Here is a 22286-nt window from a genome sequence, read left to right on the forward strand (position 1 = left end):
ACTTTTTTAAAAAGTGTCAATGATCAGGGTTTGTACCTTGCTGCCTTGTCACACTGTGCGTATACTGGCCCATGCAGGCTGAGGAGCTGGGGAACAAGGCCAGGGAGCTGAAAGGCTTGATAGATGACTCAGAGAGCGTCATCTTTATCAATCTGGACAGGTACAGTATATTATACTGTATTTTAATGTACAGTGGAACCTCCGTAATGGAACACAGTCTGTTCCGTGACACAGGTTGACATGTAAGTTCTAATATCTAGCTAATGTCAATAGGAAATCATGTAAAGTGAATTACTGTAATTAGTTCCAGGCTTAAATTATTGCCGTCATAACAACGTTACAACTGTACAGGCAATTTTTTGTGTCATTTTGAAATTTATAATCAACAACTTGATAACAAAACTAAAATAAAGTAGAACTACAGGAGTAGTACTAACGAGTTCTGTTCCTACGATGGCATTATAAGTCGATTTATACTGAAAGTCGGACCTGATATCTATATTATACCTATTTTAACACTAAGTCATTCATGCTATACACAGAACACATGACAGACATATAACTACTAGGGATGCTCTGATCAGTGTTTTATGCTGCCGATTCCAATACCAATCATCCATGAGTGAGATTGGCCAATACCGATCCCATGGATTAAATGTACATTTTTCAGTTTATTTATGATCAGTGGTATTGGTGGGGGACCCTGTTAGACAATTCCAACGCCCTCTGGCAAACAGGTAATTATTTAAAAAATTACTTTTGGACGGATTGTCTTTTTTTGCCTTTGTATGAAATTATTTTTGTAAATTTGACACAAACCTGAATTTAATTTGATGCATGTTTTGGAGTAATACGATTGGGAAATAAACTGTTCAATAATAATTGTTTTGCTCAACACAACAAAATTAATAGAATAAAATCAAAGAAATAAATATCTTTGTTAAATAGAAATATGTCCTGCTCAACTTAAAAGAGAATAAATTGAGTGTCCAGGTTGCAGGGGTCCCCAACTTTCATCACTATTAGAGCTGTCAAGTATTTGTGTTTTATTTATGATTTGCGATATTTAAATTGAACACTACTTTTATTTACCAAGCAGCAACAGCGTGGCCATCATCTTTATGCTATTTTGTGGTCATTTGTCATTGTATAAGGGCATAAAGTCTGAATTCAACAGTTGTAATAAAAAAACCATTAAGAATTGAAGCAAATATACTTTGACCCTTTGTGAGCTACTCAGAATCAGCTGGCGAGATAGGAGACCTCTGTGATAGTATGTCCAGACTTATGATGGTGACACTATGTGTTTATGTTCATTAAACAACCACACACTAATAGTGTTTTGAGGACAAGACATAATTAGTATAATAACAACAAGAGAGTAAAGTTGTTCAGTGACACTTGGAAAAAGTTAATACGTACCCCATGAACGTGATATACACTAGTCGCTTCCCTGTGGGACAAACACCAGCTCCGAACTAACCACATTGCTTGTTTGTTTTAAAAACAAAATGGCACTATGGTAAAAAGTCACATTTGGAATCCGAATGCCAGAAGCTTGGCGGATAACTCTAGCTAGGTGCCGCCAGTGCAAAATACAGCCAGCGACAGCTAGGCCAAGCGTGTAAACAAAGATGCAACATTAGTCGAGCTGCAATAGGTTTGCTAAGGGAGTGATCAAAGACGCTGGCATCGGTTGGAGTCTCAATAGGAGACGTGCAGTGTTGTCAGCTTGCCGATTTTGTTGCTAAATTTGTCGACATTCCAAACACTCACTGCGACATATTGTCTCAAAAGAGATTAGCAACAAATCTAGCAATTTTTTCTGGTGTCGTTAGAGTTTTCTGGTATTCGGGGGCTTAACAGTGAAAGCACGTATTGTTCTGCAGTTTCTGTTGTCACTGAGAGGTCCGTCCCGCCCCCAAAGCAGTCACAAGCCAACAGTGCACAGTCAACTTCCGCGTCACGCTGAGGGTATAGTGGAGCTCTGCGCATCCATGAATCACGCATGCGCAATGTGCAAAATAGCCGATGACATCATCTAGCGACTTCTAAGACAGCCAATAGCTACTTTTCTTACTGAGGAGTTGGCAACCTTACATGACACAGCTGACATGTAGGAATTGTCGCCGCACACCAATCGGGTTTTGTGATCGGCTTTGCAAGGCGTTTAACTGCATACGCCAATCACGTGTTTTTTACGGAAATCAGCAGATATTGATCGGAGCATCCCTAATAAATACAGTAATAAAAATATTAAACGACTCCTTACCTTTTATCCCTGTGGTTGTCTTGCACATTGTAAGGGACGTTACAATAGAGGGTGAGCAAGGTTAATCGGGAGGAGGAAGACTCAATAATGACCCCAGTACGTCTTATTCTGTCCATTTCAGAGTAGAGGATCCTTCCAAAGATGCCCTCTTTTGCCTTCATGATGGTTGCGACCGTCGAACGGCTTAGACCAAGCATGCAGACAGTGTTGGTCGGCATTTCTTCACTTTCTGACCATTTTACCATGTCTTATTTTATTTGGTGCTGTCTTGGTGATGGCTTTCCTTTTCCTTCCATCAGAAGAGTATGCCGTACGCTTGGGAGACATAATGAAGGGCAAAAAGTTAATGAAAAAGAACAAAAGTTGACATTGGCCTTCCTCATTGTAGCAACACGCACCTACGTGTTCTTCCGCCTATGTCAGTGGTCGGTAACCTGCGGTTCCGGAGCTGCATGTGGCTCTTAGACCTCCTTGTTGCGGTTCCCATGCTGATTTAATTTGATTTAATTTTTTTTATTATAACACCGAAATAGAGGAAATGTGCGTTTTTCAAAAGAGTTTGAAATATCCGACTCACCGCCAGGCCGTGAATGCATCTACACTGTGGTCTGACTGCTGATTTGGATGAGCAAGGGAAGAGGCAAGGGGTCAGTGTGTTCAATCAGTGAGACACGAAAAAGACGTCTTGACAGTGTTCTACCCCCTTGGTAAGCTATCCATAACCATGAATACGCCCCTAAAAAGAAAGAGAGTTTAATTCCGAATTGATATATTCCTTTGCCTTCACTACCAATGACGCTGGCTTACCCACCCGTGTTCTAGATATGTGGAAAGAAATTAGCAAACAACAGAAAATGTAACGTTGAAAGACATTTTCAAAACAAGCTCTCTGCTTTTTCCTAAAAGTACCCAGATGGGTGTAAGATGGGTGTAAGGGAGCCATTTGGGAACTACTACGGAAGGTTGAGCAGAGCAACCGCTTTAAATGCTGAATGATGGTTTCCATGCTTTCTTTGACTTTTAAGGCATATTTGATGAAAAATGTGGTTGAACTCCTAATTGTAACACTTTTGGAGGTTCCACTGTCCTTTATTGATCTCAATAAACAATGTGTTAAAGTTTTTGGAATGTTCCATTCTTTGACAATGTGGTCCAAATGACACCACACCATTGTTTGTGTGTTCTAGCCATCGAAATGTGATGATGCGGTTGAACCTGCAACTAACCATGGGAACCTTCTCACTCTCCTTATTTGGCCTCATTGGGGTGGCCTTCGGAATGAACTTGGAGTCATCTTTTGAAGAGGTGAGACTGTCTGCCTTTTGGACCCCTTTTTTTTTTTTTTTTTGGATAGTATGGTACATGTTTGTGTTTATATTTCCAGGACCCTCGTGTTTTCTGGCTGGTTACAGGATTCATGTTCCTGGGCAGCGGCTTGATTTGGAGGCGACTGCTGTCCTTCCTGGGACGACACCTGGAGCCTGCATTACTTCCACCAGTAATACACTCACACTCCATCACCCCATATACAATGGTTCTAAACAATACTGTTTGTCTGTATCATGTATTTGTGGCATCCGGGAATGTTAATAAACGTGATGTACTTAATGTACCTTTAAGCATGTTTAAAATAAACTAAAATACCAAATATTCACCGCCTCTGCCAAAAAGCTTAATCTCCTGTTGCTATTAATTTGTTTGGTGAATTGGATGATTGAAGAAATCAGTAATAAGGAAGACATATTGGCACCAGTCAAGACGCCTCAGTAGTGTGTGTGGAAGAACCTTGTCCTCATGCTGCTCCCACACTGCTGTGGGACCGTATTCCGCTTCTCAACCAGTAGTCTTTACAACAGAGAACTACTCAACTTAAGATTTCTCACTTTTTAATGTGTATGTCCTTAAAAGTCACTATGTATCTTAAAGACGGATCAGATCCATCCTAACTGTCATTTTCCCGGTTTGTGACACAGATTCCTCCAGTTTGGAAGAGAAATCTGAAAGTGTCGGACGTGAAACCTGGAGTCAGATGATGCCACCAACCTGGGACAGGTTTGAAGGTTGGTAGAATGACCTCCCGCATTCTCCATCAGTGCTCAAAACATGTCTGCTCACACCTGACCAAGCGACTTGGCTTGATTGGATGTTCTCGAGGCACACAGTCGGTGTGCATTTAACTCTTGGGCCAAGAGTGTCACGCAGTAATCACTGCTTCTTGAGGAGTGGATCGATGCGCTACATGCGGCTCTGTCATAATGATGGACGTAAGACTGTGCCTGTTTTGTGTGTGGCATCATGACAGGAAGACTAAATTAATTTCAGATGCTATTCACGATTGATTCATGATTCCTTAGCATTTTACATCCACTGAGTCATGTATGACAGATATTTATTTTACAGCTACATCTTTTCCCTTGTGACAAAATGGTTCACAATAAAGCTTAAGTTTAGGTGGCTTAGTTTCAGTCCAATCATTTACAGTATTTATGGGAGTGATTTGTGTGTGTTGTTAGAATACAGTTTACAAGTTTAACAGGGGGTGGCATGGTTCAGATGGTAGAGTGGTCCTGAAGGTTGCTGGTTCAATCCTCCGTCCTCCCGTGATCTTGTTGAAGTATATCCTTGGGCAAGATACTTGAACCCCCAGTTGCTCCTGATGCTGCGTCATCAGTCGGTAAATGTGCTAATAGTGTCAAAGCGCTTTGAGTGCCTTGCAGGAGGTGGAAACGCGCTATACAAGTGAAAGACTATTTACCAACATGTCTATGCACACTTTAACAATATCACCGTGGAAGCTTGTTTTATTGAACCATTTTCTGGTATGTGCATGTAATGAAGAAGGGTGTGGCCTAATATCAACACGGTGTATACTGTAAAGGTGTAAATAATGATAACGACAAAAAAAAAAGAAAGACCAAAAAAAAAAAGAAAGACCAAAAAAAAAATGAACTGAAAATGTCAGATGGATCTAATGCTCTTGGATAGGAATATTTCAATGTGACGCTACCAGGAAGCCTTTATCATGGCAGGAACCTGAAAGCCCTGGTTTGGGACAGGAAGGTAAAACGGCGGAGGAATGACAACTCAGAAAAATTCAATTTTCGTCTATTTTTGGGTCGTGCAGGGTCCATTAGTGTGCGTGTGGAAGGTTTCCCAAAAAAACGAGCAAAAAAATTGACATTTGGACCTAACAAACCATCTGAAAATTGCTTGTTCAGGTTCATGGCAGTGGCTTGGGAAAAAAAAAGATTTTGCGACAGGAACGGTCTGACAAAACATGTTTGGGTCCGACCAGGCACTGGTGTTGAGGGTTTCTGCACCTTCCTGACACAAAAAAACTACGAACTTGTCTGTACCTGTCAAATTGTCCAACTATTCCAGAAAGAGGCTGTGACAGTGGCCTGAAACAACAATTTTACAACAGGGTTAGACCTGACTAAACAGTTGAAAATCAAGAAATGTTTGGGTGTAGATGATTTCCTGACCCTCCACACCCAAAAAGTGGCGACGGCAGCAACATGGACCTGACAAAACAGCTGAAAAGATACAGTACAAACGTTTGGACAGACCGCGTTTTCTTTATTTTTATGACTATTTACATTGTAGATTCTCGCTGAAGGCATCAAAACTATGAACAAACACGTGGAATTATGGCTTTTTAATGGGGTTGGGACCATCAGCTGTGTTGTGTGTCCAAATGTTTGGCCTGTACTGTACATACTTAAGATATTTTGAGAGTTAAAACACAAAGTAAAGCACACTTAAAAAAAACTCAAGCTTTATTACTAAAATATGGAAATACAAAGTATGAAGATAAACATTTTCTCCCTTTTGAAAATCATTTGAAATGTTAAGGCATGCAGAGCCTGACTTTCCAAAGCTTCATTTTGTGCTAGTTCAGGTCAAAAAGGTCCCATGAAATGGCTTGTATCCTGGTCATTTGTTGCATAATTGTGTAAGAAAAAGAATCCCTTTTTGTTTCCTCATCAAGTGTTATTAAAATGGCTTACTGTTTCATTTTATTCAGGAAAACTGTCAGTTGTCTATGGAGTGATCCAGCTATCCCATACATCTTGCTCACATGAGATTCAGATAAAACATACGATGATCCAGTTGAACTAACAAAACAAACACTTCAGGGAACCTTTTGCACATTATTAATGTTGTTATGAGGGCCACATGAATACTGCACGTCAATACTGTTTCTCAGTCATACGTCAACAGTGAGTCAGCCTTAAATATCAACATGGAGCTAACACATCTTAATGAACGCCATACTAGCATCTAACACGCTACATGCTACATTCAGAGTCAAGGAATGTATGGACTGGACTAAATGTCATACTGGAAGAGCTAGCCTTTGATTGGTCTAAAATGAGTCAACAAGAATGGAAGGCACCTAGTGGTGTTTAGGGACAAGCAGGTCTACAGCAAAGGTCCGGGTGGGAATTGAAGGGAGCAGCCACCAACATTTGGACTTATCAGGACCAGCTTTCTTTGGTAGGTTTGAAGGCCTGATGGTGTCAAGAGTGCTGGTTTGCTTCTGAGTCTTCTACCTCCTCACAGCGTTGCAGATGTTCCACGCTTCACCATTCTAAATCATGGCACGGTGCTAACATCGCTAGGACAACACGTATAACAATATGTTCAGTTGATTGTCAACCGCTTTGTCAATCATTCCCCCCAAAAGAGGGAAATCTATAGTTGAATAAATTAAGGAGTTCAGGGACTTTCATACACAAGTTTAAGACATGTTTGGTAAATGATCGTCTATCACATAAAAAAAAATAAAAAGACAATATTCAAGGATCAAGTATTAGAGGTAAGTTATTTTGTGTTAGCCCTTGGACTGTCATGTAGGAAGACACACACATCAAATCATCAGGGCTTTCTTTTGTCCTCATTGCAAGGATATGAAAAGCCAGTCGTTCTCCTCGTGACATTCACTAACGAGGCTTCACATCCTGATTTACGTTTGAGATGCTCCTGAGGCGCAATGGAACCAAGTTATTGGGTGATGCAGGTGTCACCCATGTCTTGGGCGTAGCGGTCCAATATTACGTTCCGTAACTCTTCCACGTCACCACGCAGCTGCTGCGCTTCAAGCAGCTTCTTGTGTAGCACCTCTGGATTCATCCAGTCCTCGTCCTGCTCGGACACCGGTATGGGTGCTGAGAAGACAAACGGGACATATTTTTAAATTCTATTCTAAGTATTGTCACTTACACACCCACAGTTGACCATAATTGTGTGTAAAAAAAAATATGGCAAGTTTTTCACATCATTAATGCAGTCTCTCCATTGCACGCCAGAAATGTTCTAGTGCGACCATGTAGAGATAGAAATATGTTGTTGCGTAAATAAGATTTTTTTGTTTAATAAAATTACTACATTTAGTTGGTAAGTAGTTTTACACCATTTCATTTTTATTACATAGTAGTTAACTTAAAAGGCAGTACAGGTACTACTCAGAAAATTAGAATATCTTGAAAAGGTTGTTGTATTTCTGCAGTTCAACTTAAAAGGTGAATTTGACATATTATATAAACAAATAATATGCAAATCAATATATTTCAAGTTTTTATTTCTATGGATTTTGCTGATCAGGTCTTGCAGCTTAAAAAAACTCAAATTCAAAAACTCACAAAATTAGAATATTACATAAAGTCAATGTAAAAAAGGGTTTTAAATACAAAAATGTGAGGCCTCCAAAGCTAAACTCTTGCACCTGTATTTAGTACTTGGTTGAGGCCCCTTTTGCCCGAATAACTGCCTTCATCCGGCGTGGCATGGATGCTATCAGTTTGTGGCATATCTCAGGGATTATGGAAGACCAGCATGCTTCAGTTGTGGCTTTAGCTGCTCTTTATTGTTTGGTCTCTTCCCGTACAGTTTTCTCTTGACAATGACCCACAGATTTTCTATGGGGTTCAAGTCAGGTGAGTTTGCAGGCCAATCAAACATGGTAATCCTATGGTCGTTGAACCAGGACTTTGTACTTTTACCACTGTGAGCAGGTGCCAAGTCCTGCTGGAAGATGAAGTCTGCATCTCCATAAAGCTGTTCTACTGAAGCAAGCATGAAGTGCTCTAAAATGTCCTGGTAGACGGCTGTGGTTATGTTTGACTTCATGAAGCACAGAGTACCAACACCAGCAGCTGACATGGATGCCCAAGTCATCACAGACTGGGGAAACCTAACACTGGACTTCATGCATCTTCTATCGTGCTCTTCTCCAGTCTTCCTCCAGACTCTGGGACCTTTGTTGCCAAATGAGGTGCACAACTTGCTCTAATCAGAAAAGAGGACTTTTACCCACTGGGCAACAGACCAGTCCTTCTTTTCTCTTGCCCAGGGAAGGTGCCTCTGGCGTTGATTACTATTGAGAGAGGTTAGACAACAGGAATTCGACATTTGAAGCCCATGTCCAGCATCCGCCTGCGTGTTGTTTCTCTTGAAGCAACAACTCCAGCATCGGTTCACTCCTTATGAAGTTCCCCCACTTTTGAATGGCCCTTTTCTGACCACCCTCTCCAGCCTGCGGTCATCTCTCCTGCTTGTACACCGTTTTCTACCACACTTCTTCCTTCCACTTGACTGTCCACTTTCAATTCTCATTGACTTTCAAGTCAATGAGAGTTTTCTGCACAACTGTCAGATCAGCAGTCTTCCCCATGTCTGAACTCTTCGGAGCCAACCTAAGACAGACTTTTGAAAGGCTCAAGACCCTTTTGCAGGTGTTTTGGATTACTTGCCTGATTAGAATTTGACTCTTTGAACCTACAAAACTGAAGCTTTTCACAGTATTCTAATTTTCTGAGTTTGTGGGTTTGTGGTTTTAAGAAGATGAAAATCTTAATCAGCAAAGTTACAACAAGGAACTGCTTGAGAAATGTCAATTTGCATGTAACGGCTCAATAAAATCAGTTGGTTTCATCTTTTATGTTAAATTGCCAAAATAAAGCAACTTTTACTTGATATTCTAATTTTTTGGGTAGTACCTGTATATTTATTTTCGGGGTTGAGAGATGCATGAAAACCATCAACTGAGTCACAGCTTTTCTTTCGGTCTCTCGCACACCAGTGACCTGTGTAGTTACTCAAGAGTGTAGAAGGCTTAAATGAAGCTTACATGTGAGGCCAAGCAGCAGTGAGAGGTTGGGGTCTTGTCCCTGAGCCCTTTGGGTCAAAATGCTGCACAGGGAGCGCAGGTCACTGAGGCAGGTAGCAATCTCCTCATGGAGCCTCTGTGTCAGGCGAGCACCAGCTGGCTGCAGGGTGGAGGAGGCCTGGTTGGCATTCTTCTGTTCTGAATTGCCTATCTGCTCCTGCAGGGTCAGGTTCTGCTCCATAAGTTCCTGGTTTTGGGCAGAGAGCTGGAAGACGGTGTTGGAGAGCAAATGTTATTGGATTGAAAAAATAACTTGGTTTATATCCAGCTATCTGACCTCTTTCATGGCTATGTGGAGCTCTGACATGTTCTGCTCTTTGGCCAACACATCCTCTCTCAGAGCCTGGGAAGTGTTCTCTTCCTGGGACATCTGCACCTCCAAAGCCTGCAGAAGAAAATACATAAAGGGTTAAGAGATGATGAGAAGAAGCACAATGATGATGTCATCAGTTACCTGGATCTGAGAGCTGAGCTGCTCCATCATCATGTGCTGCTTCTCAATAACCTGCAGATAAAAATAGCATTTTATTGACAGACATGACTTGGTAATTCCAGCAGTACCTATAACGCACTACTAGATGGCGGTGTCACTCAGCAAAGACCGTTCTGCTTTTGCTTTATTGTGTCTGAGTTTTGTTTTATTATACAGTGTTTACAAGAGTTAAGTATGTAAAAATGTTACTTTGGCTGTACAGTTAAAGGTTTTATGATGGAGACAACTAATTCATTCACTTAGATTGTTTCTGACTTTGCAGAGTAAATGAGTCCATTGCTTTCTGCAAACCTGCAATTTGGGCTTACGTCACATTGAATGACGTCAGACACTATTTACAATATTTTGAATTAAACAGGTCAGTGGCGTGGAACTTTTTTTTGGCATGAAACAGACAAAAAAAAAAACAAAGCAGCTACAATCTATGTCTATGTACAATCTATGTGCTAGTCCGTCATTACCCTCAAGAGGTCATTGATGTTTGGGACATGGCGCAAACTGTCAAAACTGGTTAAAAATGCTTTTTTTGTTCTTTAAGTAGACATATTGCTCCCGCAAATAGTTGCCTGGTGATCGCTTATCGGTTTATTTAACTGCACTAGTCAAGCGTGTAAAGCCTATCAACCTGCAAAAAGTCGTTTTCCATAGAAATGTTTGATTTGAAAAACCAGCACACCTTTTTGAGTCGTTGCTGCTCCTCTCTTAAAGTGTTGTTCTCTCCTCTGAGTTTCTCCATATCCAGAGAGGGAAGTCGGGCTCCATCTTCAAGGCCCTGTTGCACCCGCTGTTGCATACTGAGGAAGATGCATGGCGCATAGATTTGAGGACAGTAATGTATATGCAATATGTCCATCTATTTTCTATGCCACTTATCCTTATTAGGGTCGCGGGGGTAAGCTGGAGCCTACCCCAGCTGACTGGGCGAAAGGCGGGGTACACCCTGGACTGGTCGCCATCCAATCGCAGGCAAACAATCATTCACACTCCCATTCAGACAATTATAGAGTGGCCATTTAACCTAACCTTTTTTGGAATGTGGGAGGAAATCGGAGTACGCGGAGAAAACCCACACACGCACAGGGAGAACATGGAAACTATGCAATATGTACTGGATGTATTTGTGCTTGCATGCATACTCGGTAATAGTGGTCAGCAGGTCTCTCTCCCTTCGCTTCTGCTCCTCCAGCTGGGCATCCTTCTCTCGTAGTTGTGAGCGTGTTGCTTCTAAAGAGGCCTCCAGTTCTTTTACTTTCTCTTGTAGCTGAGCTGTTTGTTGCTCGGCATCCTGAAGCTAAGGCACAAAGAGCAAAGATCAGGATTCATAAATGTTTTGTTTTTTTTCACCCAATTAAAACACACAACCACGCTCACCTCCTTGTTCTGGCTCTGGTAGTCCTCCATTGTGGGCAGATCGGCCAAGTAGCGCTCTAGAGTTTCAATACGCTGCTGGTTCTCTCGCTTGAGCTCTGTCTCCTTCTGACACTTTTTCTTCAAGTTGTTGATATGCTTGTCTCTACTCCGAATCTGCACAGTCGTTGGTAGGGTCATTGACCTTCTTCTCCAATTATGTCAAAGAAGTGAGCTACTTCTTTGTAGCATTTCAATGTAACATTTCATCTACACATTGAGAGGACTTCAAGATCTTCCTTTAAACAGAAATTACAGCAGGACTCAACGGATAAATATCAATTCATTGTGAACTGCACATCTTTTTTTCATAACCTCTTGTGGTTTACAAGCTTGCGAAACACATTAAGGAAGTTAAAAAGTGCAAACACACACACACCCTCTCTTCCTGTTTCTTCATCTCTTCTGTGTGCCTCTCACACGTCTCTTTCAGGCTGTCAGTCAGCCGCCGCGTCTCAGCCTCCACTGCACCCAGCCTACGCTCGGCCTCCGCCTTTTCCAGAGCGGCGCAGTCTGTTCGCTCTGCAAACTGTGCCCTCAGGAACGCGTTTTCCCGCTGCGCTTCCTGTAACATTGTCATGTGAGTGGCTGTGAGGTGCCTACGGAAGTGCAGCATGTGAGAACACGGGGTTTGCAGTTCGATTTGCACGCTACTAACCTGCAACCGTAGTAAACACATATCCCCAAAGGGAGCACCTCGGCCCAGGAAGGCTCCATGGACTTGCAGCTCGCTTTCCCTCAAACGCTGTTCCAACTGAGTCATATGCTGCTTTTGTCTGCACAAACAACAAATCAAATCATCACACATGAACAGTCAACAATTACCCCATCTTTACACATTTTTATTTAGCTCTAAACATAAAGAGTTGGGAGCTACAACTTAGGACAGCTAAAAGGAGGTATGGTTAAAGATGAGTGGAAACACTTGCCGCTCTATTATAAGCTCCTTCTCCTTTAGCAGACCTTCACTGGCTTTTACCAGAGCGTCCAACTTGCCAGATTCTGTGTGCATGGCTGCTGGATACAAAGACGGGTAGGGCCCCACTCCAGCACTCATCTGGGACCGAGAGACAATGAAAAGACTTTATATCATACATAAATACAGTCATCCCTCACCAAATCGTGCTTCGAATTTTGCGGCTTCACTCTATCCGGTTTTTCTAAATAAATTAATAAATCATTTCCGTTTCGTGGTTGACTACGGCCTATTATTAGTCAAAGAATATTGACTACGTTCTATGTTGATATGTTCTATGTATTTTTTGCCCAAAATTTTGCATTTAAGCATAAAAATGGCTAAATGAAGTAAAATACAAATAACACATTCGGAAGAAGCATTCAAAGACATTATATAGAGTACTCTACATTAGTCACAAGGAGTCAGTAATGTTACTGTAATGTTCAGTGAGACTTGAGCACCAGACTTGATCACCGGAATGACAGGCTTTTATGGTAGGCTTGAATGATCTCACAACTGGCACAAGAATCTCTAATAAAAATTAAAAACACAAGCTACTGTTGCGGCCGTAACCCAAACCAAGCTGAAACTCAACTCTGAACCCAAGTCTAATTTATGTGTCTTACATGCCTTATTTTCTGTTGTTATGTCTACTAAACTGGTTAATACGAGTATTAAGGTGATCATAGGGGTGTTATTTCATGGCCAGAGGGCTCTAATAATGTTCAAAAAGGTATTTATAAAGTTGTAAACAGGTATTCTATGCTCCAACTACAAAAATATTCAACTTCTAAATAAGGAATCCTACTTTGTGGAAATGTACTTATCACAGTCAGGTCTGTAACCAATTGACCTTGATAAACGAGAGATTACTGTACACAATGGGGATGACCACCCACAACATTTACGGAAGAACTCATTTAGAACATAAAACAAACAAACCTATGGGAACAATGACATTTCCAGCCATTTTATGAAACCAAATATAAATCTAATTCTAGGGATTTTTATTTGTCTTACGTTCTGCTTTTAAAATAGGCCAATGTGTCTGTATGCCTCCAGGCTTTGTATAGTCTAGTTTTCCAATGACCATCTCTGTCAGGAACCCAATTTCTGTCCCACTTTTCTGTTCCAAAAACAAGCGTGTCCCACTGGATTCATTTTCCTCGTGCTGATCACAGAAACAATAACAGCATCGGTTTTGAAAGACCAAAGGGGTTGCACCATAGAATGAAAACATACCTGCATTTGTTCCATGCGCAGACGTAAACTTTCCATCTGCTGCTTATGATGTTGTTGCTGCCAGCTTGATAGTTCACCACATCTGTCCTGGCGTAACGGGTCGTAAGCTTTGGTGCCCGCATGGTCCCTCAAGAGAGCCTGCGTCTGCAGGCTCAGTGGGCTTGCATAAACACCAGCAGGTCCAGCCCCACCAGGCTGAATGGCCCTCGGACTGGACGGATCGCCGGGGTTGGGAACGCCAGGTCTGGCCTCAGGGAGAACTTTATAGCTGTGATCCATACTTCCTCTGTAAGCCTCCGACACACAGTCTGGGTTGTCTCTAATCCCTGTAGTCTGTAATCGGAGTCTGACATCAGGGTTTAAGCTCCCCAAAAGGACTGACTGATTTAGGGTAGGTTCCACTGCGGGAGTGTCAAACCTCTGGCCCTGGTCCATAGGGAAAAGCGAGTGATCCAGCCCATTGACGAGGCTTCGATACCGGCTCAAGCAGTCTGGCTTTGGCCCAGCAGGATCGCTTCCCATTGCGGTCTGAGCATCCAGGTTGGGAGATGATGCTGACTTGGAGAGAGACGATGATTTGGAGGTGGAGCTACTTGAGGTTCTAGACATCGAGGAAGACCTGTTAGCCTCCACAGAAGACAAAGAGTCCTCCTGGACATTTGCCTGGGGCTTTGAGGCCAAGGCTCCGGCCGTGGATGGCATGACATGTGCTGTTGGTATAGGTATCTGACTGCGAATGGGCTGGAAAGCGGAGCTGCTCCTAGAACTGCAGAAATCTGCAACCCAATTAAAAAAGGGTAAAATTAGCAACACATTATCTCACTGTTCCATATACAGATGTACAGAGGAAGATCAGTACAACACAGACAACACTGCAGGGTCTGTGGGTGGCCTACTTTGTTGTTGAATAATCCACCCTCCAGCTCAAATAAACAAAAAGGTGTCACTATTAAACATAGGTTTCACTGAATATGCTTTGGTGAGGCTTGTATGACGATGCTGTGGTTACATGCAATGCAAGACAAGGACATTTTGTAAAAACACCCTCAAATTACTCATGTACACACCCAAAAATGTCTTGATCTTATTACATAAGCACAAATGATTGCGACACGATAACATTACAAAGCAGATACCTGTTCAAGTCTTGAAACCAGGCAGTCTTTCCAAAGCAACAAGCCCATTAGTCCCTGGTGCATTTTAATGCCCAGCCTAGCTGAGCAGCAGGACACTTTAAATCCAAGCAGAAGTCTGAGACTTGCATTTCGCAGCAACAGTGAATCACTCCAAGAAGCCCAGCTGACAGCAACGCAGCGGGACAGGCCTTGTGTGCAAAAGCGTATTGTCCTGACCAACAGCCCAAGCAGCCAGTACTGAACACTGAGCAAATACATCCAACTAGGAACACACAGGAAAGGTTAAGGGTATTTATAGCCCACCTCTCAAGTTACAGAGTGATCTGCGGGTGACGCTTATTTAAGCACCTTTCCTCCTCCCCTCACATCACATGTGCGCATCCACATTTGAAGTGTTTTTGTTGTTGACTTGTACGAACCACAGCTTCCACAAACCAGACAATATTCACAATCAGCGTAAAAGTATAACGACGACGAAAAGAGTGGAAAATGAAAGGCTTTCAACGTTAAATGCAAAATAGGCCTCAAGGGTTCCTGAGTCAAGACTGGCTAGAACAAGTTGAAACTACTCTTGTATCCTCGCAGCAGGCATTCCTTCCTTTGCAAATTATATAACATCATTATAGTTACCTGTAACTGTAACACACACACACACACACACACACACACACACTTAAAGGGATTGTTCGGATATTTCACATGAAGTTGTATGACATCCCATCAGCATTGTAGTCCAATAACAGCGACTTACCCCCCCACTTGTTCAGCTACAAAAATGCCCCTTTTTAAAAAAAATCAGACCTCACAAAATGCTTGGCGTTATATATTTGTCTCCCGCCGTATTCCTGCGCATTGTCGCCTGTGCGTTCATGTGTATGTGACAAAGACGCTCGCATCTACTTCTGTGGCCATCTTGTTTACGTATGTGTTCCACAGCGGAAGAAGATGCGAGCGTCTTCGTCACATGAACGCACAGGCAACAGTGCGCAGGGACACAGCGGGAGACAGATAATGCTGAGCGTTTTGTGAGGTTTGAGTTTTTGAAAAGGCATTTTTGTGATTCAAATGTTTTAATCTTTTGAAGGCATATTGTTTTTAGAAGCCAAACTCTTTACTTAATTGTCCCCAGCAACTAAGCGAAACTACGTTCTTCATCACAGAAATCTGACCAGAACTGGACTTAGGAGCCCAAGTGGGGGGTGAGTCGCTGTTATTGGACGAAAATGCTGATGGGGATGTCATACAACTTCATGTCAAAAAATCCGAACTATCCATTTAAGGCAAACTCAAGGCATCTGCAATTGAAAATACAACAAAAAAGTACACAAAGAACTTTCTAAGGTTTTCTAGAGTTTCATTTCCATTCACATCCTGCAACGTGCCGTTTCGTTTGCAACAGGTCTTTACTGAGGCTAAATTTGGACTTAATTGTCATGTTGCTAGGCTTTAGTGTCACTTTAAGTGGCTGCTCCAAGAGCAACATCATGTTCAACCATTGTGACATAACTAAATAGAGATGTGCAAGAAGGGGAAAGCAGATATTACATCTGACACTGACACATCCACATACCGTGGCAAACCCAACACTTCATCATTACAATGAGGAGCTGCACTACCGTTTTCTTAAACTAAACTTTACTCATCCAAAGAATTCTGTTTTTATGACGTTCAGAAAAAGTGGAGTCCAAAGTTAACATGCTTACAGTTTACACTGAAATGCTTCATGTTACAATTCACAAGTCCACCTGTCCGAAAAAGAGTAGGAGGATTTAATCCTACCCCCTCTCCGTTTCACATCACGTTTGTTTACTTCCTGTATTCAATATTCACTAATTGCATTATTCTTCCATACAATAAAAGCAGTTTGTTTGTTTTTTTTCAACAAAAAGAAACAAAAAAGAGCTCTTGCTATGTACCCTCTTTCCAGTCAACAACAAAGAAAACAATTGAATGTATTATTTAAATCATTTCATATTTGGGCTCTTAAAGCAAAGAAAGCAAATAAATGTCACAATTTTAGTTCAACCAAAGTTTTCTTTAACATCACTCAATCTCGTGAGACTTTGGCTCAGTGTGTAACAGCGAGGACAAAAAGCCCAAGGGTGATGATTACAATAAAACCAACAATGCCATGAATTAAATATTCCACCCAATTTTAGTCAGCACATAAAGAGCTTGTAGCTGAAAGCATCATGGCGAATGACAGCATTAACACGACGAGCATCACAGAACCGATAATAAAGCTTTTTCACGGTGACATCAAAACCACCAATATGGGGGAGCTGAGAGGTAGAAGAATGTTAACAGAAGCTCGCAGACTGATGTGCTAACCAGGTTAAGGGCTAATAATAAAAAGCGTCTTTTCCATCTCTCTTGCTGACTAATATATGTCCACTTAACACACTGAATGCTAAAAGGACATGAAAAGACAAGACATTGTTGTCATAGCCCAAAGTGCAAATGAAAGCAAAACTGTTGTCATGGAGACCCGGGACTCCATCTGTGCGGTCCAGAACAAGAACTTGAGGGCTTTTTCCGTGGTTACAGGGTATTTCAGTGACACCAAACACAGTGACACTGTGCTACGGTTTTAAAAGTACATTTCTACAGCAACCAGAGGGACCTTTGAGTCTTTTAGTTCAAGGTCACTGTGACTATTGTGGTCTATTGATATTGCATCAAAGAACTGCAAAAAAACACACCCATAGAAGAAAGAATAAGTTTAAGTCACCTTCTGTGCTGTCCAGTGCTGAGGTGCAAAGACCAGTGTCCCCACTGGTTGACGTTCCAGGCCGGCAGCCAAAATGACTCAGAAACTTCTCCGACACGGGTTGCGTCACCGGCCATTCCATGTCAGCAAACCGGGCTAATGTGCATTTGCCAACGGGACATTGGCAATAGAAGTGAACATCAACAACATGCGGAATGGGAACGTGAAAGGAGTGTCGTGCAGTTGAAGAGCAAGTGTCAAGCCTACCAGGTGGTTTGGATTCAGCGTATCTCTGTGAGGTTGTCATTCCATACACAACGTGCCCTGAAAGATGACAGGAAAGGTTACAGAAAGGAAAGCATATGGAAGAAACTGACATTAAGTAAGCGTCAAGATTTTAGCCAATAGGGGAAACCGCATAGCAACATCTTAATGCTCCAAACACAGAAATGATCCAAAACCAAAAACGCAAAAGCACAATATGACAAATACGACAGTAAAATACCGCCTTTATGTGAGTGCAGTATTTGTCATTTGGAGCATTTCCCCATTTTATCCGTTTACTGTGGTTGGTGTTTTTGGTCGATTCCCTTTGCTGTTGCCGTACTTCACATATTGATATAATTATATTAAGCAGAAGCTTCGTTGTATATTTGTAATGACTGTCAAGTGTACTATCCAGCTGCTGTGTCTCAACATGACCCAATAACCTCATCAACCAAAATAACAACATGAACGCTATGTACCGTTACATAATAGCTTTTCCAAACATGTATGCCCCCAAAAGACTTAAGGGTGAACAAATATTAATACCCCCTCGTGGACAGACGCAGTCATCAGTGTGATTACGCTAATCTAATCTTCTTTACTGGTGCCTATCTAGTTAATTCATAAAGAAAATGTGTGTCTCACTCGAACAAAAACGATTAAGACTTACGGCTAGCCCTCGTTACCTGTGTCAAAATGTACTTACTAAAAAGAGTCCTGGCTGAATAAATGCAACGACCTAAGCAAAGACAACTTCCATACGACAATTAGTCATGCTATCTCCCAGTAATGTAGACAATGGTAATGCCCTGGAGCGTTAACATTTTAATCTCCTTAATCCATGACAAACCTGCTTCCGTCCAAAATGCTACAGCTAACATGCTACAGCTAGCAGCTAACCAAATGTTCTCGCACCTCAGCACCTCCTCCTGTTTATCAACATTGCCGCTAAAACACTGGCTTAACTGGCATATTCGCCCACGGGTTAACTTGCGACGGTGTCAAACGTGATAACGAAGCATTACCTGTCGCTGCTCATCAATGTAGTAAATTACAAATCTCAGCCGAAACGGAAAGCATCCGCACTCGCAACTGAACGCTCTGATGGCAGACAAAGCAGACGAGGGCAACGTGGGCGCTTGTTTAAAGTCACAGCATCGCCCGTCAGCAGCATCTGTTCTGCTTATTTTCCTAAAACCTTTAAAGCCTGCCCCATTCAGTTTATTCGTCCACAGACTGCATGTTTCATACATATTTTACACATGTATGTTCTTAAGAGTCGCAAGTATTCTACCTATGATAAAAGGTATGTTATCAATTTTACAGTAATGTTATCCTTTGAACAAATAGCGATGCAAAACTTCAAATCGAACCAACCTCCTACAAATAAAACCTGTACACAAAAAGATGCCGTTGAACCTTAATAACAGTTTTACATTTTTTAATGGTGGAATACATAAGTCGCATATTGCCAATATTTTGGCAATTGGAAAGCGATGTCAATAGGTTAGGAAAAAAACGTGCAATCTGGCAACGAATGTTTATTGTGATCTCAATGATGAATTTGAAACAATCAAGAATGTACATCAGCACAGAATTAAAAGATGTTGCAAAACCTTAATAGCAACAGCACTTGGTCATCATTGTGTAGCGCACAAATAAGTAATACGTAGATTTTGTTTTCTATATGTAAGAGGCCTTATGTCCTGTAAAACAACACAGAAATGATAAATCGAGCTGCACGATGTGTTTGTTGCCTTCTCTCGCTTCTGTCTGATTGAAGCCTGAACTATGCCTGTGTACCATAATTGGTCCACTGAGGCGGAAATGCCCCCTAGTGGTTAAACGGAGACGCAACTCCTAACATGAACGCTCACATAATGACATATAAAGGCTCTTGACTCCTCAAATATACAAATAAAAATGACAAATACAGCACTTAATGTGACCACATATTGCCGTGCGCCACACATACGGATATTCGGAGTTTCAAAGGTCAATGTAATTTGTGACCTCAATAATGAATTTGAACCAATTCTACAATTAATATTGGACTACTTCAAAGGTGCATACGGGATTAGGTAACACGGGCCATCTGTAGAGGCCAAATTCCATAGTTCATAGTTATTGCATTATATGCAAATGCCATGGCATATTTTGGATTTATTATAATTAGAAACTTTTTTTGGCTACAATGTTGTAAATTAATGTGGCACGACGTTTGGTAAAATATGACAGAATGAATGTGTAAATTGTGAGATTAATGTGTTAGTACAGAAATTATGTGCCTGCCTCCAAGAAACAGTAGATGCTGCATTGTGTGAAGAAGTTACATTTTTGTTTTTGGGCAACTACTGTACGAGGATAGAGGCAAATGCTTTTTTACGGTGCACTGCATGTCTTTTAAGCAGGGGCGGGCTTACCATTAGACAAACACAGGCAATTGCCTAGGGCCCAGAGATTTCCAGGGGCCCCAAAACTTCTCATAAAAACTGATTGTTTTTTTTTTTCTTTCAATTTAAAGTACATATTGTCACACTTTGCCTGTCGCTCTGCTGCCGCCTGTCTGCCATTTGTCCGCAGTGCACCTCAGCCGGCGTGGGCGGAGACGCCGGAGCGCACCTGCGGGCAATCTGGACTCCTCTTAAGCAAGGCAGCAGCGTCTGTTCAAGGCCAGATTGTACTTCCTGACCTCCCGTTCCTTGCTACCGCTCAGTCCGGCTCCACTACCTTTTCCCTGCTTTCTGGCCCGCTACCTGTACTTGTACTTGCTTGCTCAGTATTTACTAGTGTTTTCCTGTTGGTTTGCCTTCAGCGTTTTTCTGTTGTTACTTCTAGTTTTTTCCTGACAGCCTTCTGCTGTCAGTGTTTTATGTTTGTTACCCAGAGTGGATTTTCCTTTGTTGTACTTTACCTGTTTGGACTCTTTTTGTTATTAAACTTTATTTTGTATTTTGAAGTCGTCCTAGTCTTGCGTTGGGATCCTAATTTTCCTGCTGTGGCTTCTGCCACCCGTGACAGAACAATCTGGCCAAGATGGATCCCGCAGACATGGAGCACTTCCGCTCGGCCCTGGCGCATCAAGGCCAATTAGTCGGTGGTCACGAGAAGTCTCTCCAAGGCATCATGGAGGCCATATCGGTGCTATCCGCTGGAATGGATGCCCTAAACCAGCGCCTTGCCAGTACCTCCTCTCACCCGCCACCAGAGGTCGGTACGTCCCCACACACCTTGGATACACCTAATGGCGCAGCTGCACACGCACCTGTGCCTCATCAGCAGCGTGAGCCAAATATTCCTCACCCTTCTCGCTTCTCTGGAGACTCGGACTCCTGCAACCAGTTCTTACACCAGTGTTCCCTCGTGTTTGACCAGCAACCCACCACGTACTCATCGGACCAATCTAAGGTAGCGTTCATAATGAGTTTACTCTCGGGTAGAGCCGCTACGTGGGCTATGGTGGCGAGCACGTCTATGCCTGCCATACGCACCTCCTTACCTATGTTCCTAGAAGAAATGAGATGTGTGTTTCATCACCCCATTCGGGGAATGGAAGCAGCTAGTCAGCTATTAGATATGAAGCAGAGAGGACGCCCGGTGGCGGATTTTTCAATTGACTTCCGTGTGCTCGCTGTAGAGAGTGGGTATCCCGATACCGTCCTTCGAAGTATTTTTCGCAAGGCACTCGACGCACACATTAAGGATGAGTTAGTCGCCAAGGACAACACTACTTCCCTCAACGGCCTTATTAACTTGGCTATTGAATTAGAGAATCGCATGAAGGAAAGGGTGAGAGAGTACGCCAAGGAGGGATACTACGGCAGGGTGTCGATCCCGACAAGGATACCATTTCCTCCTCCGGAGGGACAGACGCTCGAACCAGGCATCGGGGACGCTGTGGCCGCACCGCCAGAGGTTCCTATGCAACTCGGAGGACGACGCCTCGCCGCCGAGGAAAGAGCACGTCGTCGCAAGCTGGACCTGTGCCTCTACTGCGGTAATCCGGGGCATCGACTCCTCCAATGCCCTATTCGACCCCATCGTCACCAGGGATCGACTCCTGGATCAGCAGCGGAGCCGAAGCTTAAACCCAGGAGCAACCAACCTGTTCCGGAGGACAGCCCAGTCATGGGGAGCTGTGAGTATCTCCAGAACTCAGCCACTACAGCAGAGGAAGTTCCCTTCAAGAGACTTCTAATTAAGGGAATAGTCATTAACAAGGGTAGTAGCATTGACATAGCCGCCCTTATTGACTCGGGCGCTGATGACTGTTTTTTGGACACAGCGTTTGTTCTCAAAAATAATATCAGTATGATTAAGTTGCCTGCTAGTAAAGAGGTCTGGTCTTTGGATAGGCGCTTCCTGGCGGCCATTACACACCAAACCGAACCGCTTACTCTCCATCTCTCAGGTAATCACTCCGAAACCATCCGCTTTTACGTCATGCCCTCCCAGTCCGCGCCACTAGTTTTGGGGCTAACCTGGCTTAAGCTTCACAATCCCCTCATAGATTGGAACAAGTTGCACGTCTCCAGTTGGAGCCCCTTTTGTCATGCTAACTGCCTCCGTTCGGCTCGGTCCGATGTTCCCTCTTTCAATTTCCCAGAGGAGGAGATAGATCTTACAGGTA

At 42.6% G+C, this 22286-nt stretch overlaps 2 protein-coding genes across 6 annotated transcripts in view; one reads left to right on the forward strand and one right to left on the reverse strand.

Moving 5' to 3' along the window:
- The window catches only part of mrs2 (magnesium transporter MRS2), a 32032-nt gene extending 11652 nt beyond the window's left edge, over positions 1 to 20380 (forward strand). The window contains exons 9-13 of one of the 3 annotated variants that reach the window (XM_054781462.1): positions 78 to 160; positions 3460 to 3577; positions 3657 to 3770; positions 4246 to 4332; positions 20240 to 20380. In XM_054781462.1, coding sequence (XP_054637437.1) covers positions 78 to 160; positions 3460 to 3577; positions 3657 to 3770; positions 4246 to 4305 — 375 coding nt within the window. In that variant the 3' untranslated portion in view covers positions 4306 to 4332; positions 20240 to 20380. Of the gene's footprint in view, positions 1 to 77; positions 161 to 3459; positions 3578 to 3656; positions 3771 to 4245; positions 15613 to 20239 lie in introns of those variants that run through there. The other 2 variants (XM_054781461.1, XR_008572008.1) reach the window with 2 other exon arrangements.
- Positions 5781 to 18792, reverse strand: cep85 (centrosomal protein 85). 3 transcript variants are annotated; one of them, XM_054781453.1, is made up of 14 exons: positions 18363 to 18587; positions 17657 to 17713; positions 17411 to 17545; positions 13544 to 14319; positions 12273 to 12400; positions 12002 to 12119; positions 11723 to 11908; positions 11308 to 11460; positions 11073 to 11227; positions 10613 to 10730; positions 9898 to 9948; positions 9721 to 9828; positions 9405 to 9648; positions 5784 to 7443 (listed from the first exon to the last, which is right to left on the reverse strand). In XM_054781453.1, exons 2-14 carry the CDS (start codon positions 17694 to 17696, stop codon positions 7280 to 7282), a joined length of 2376 nt encoding a protein of 791 aa, XP_054637428.1. In that variant the 5' UTR covers positions 17697 to 17713; positions 18363 to 18587; the 3' UTR covers positions 5784 to 7279. The 3 variants fall into 3 exon arrangements, with proteins under 3 accessions (XP_054637426.1, XP_054637428.1, XP_054637427.1); XM_054781452.1 differs by lacking the exon at positions 18363 to 18587 and adding an exon at positions 18682 to 18785 and having other exon boundaries at positions 5785 to 7443; XM_054781451.1 differs by lacking the exon at positions 18363 to 18587 and adding an exon at positions 18682 to 18792 and having other exon boundaries at positions 5781 to 7443; positions 17411 to 17713.
- Positions 20381 to 22286: the final 1906 nt, after the last annotated feature.

The sequence above is a fragment of the Dunckerocampus dactyliophorus genome, chromosome 7 (genome assembly GCF_027744805.1).
Source record: "Dunckerocampus dactyliophorus isolate RoL2022-P2 chromosome 7, RoL_Ddac_1.1, whole genome shotgun sequence".
Taxonomy (NCBI): Eukaryota; Metazoa; Chordata; class Actinopteri; order Syngnathiformes; family Syngnathidae; genus Dunckerocampus; species Dunckerocampus dactyliophorus.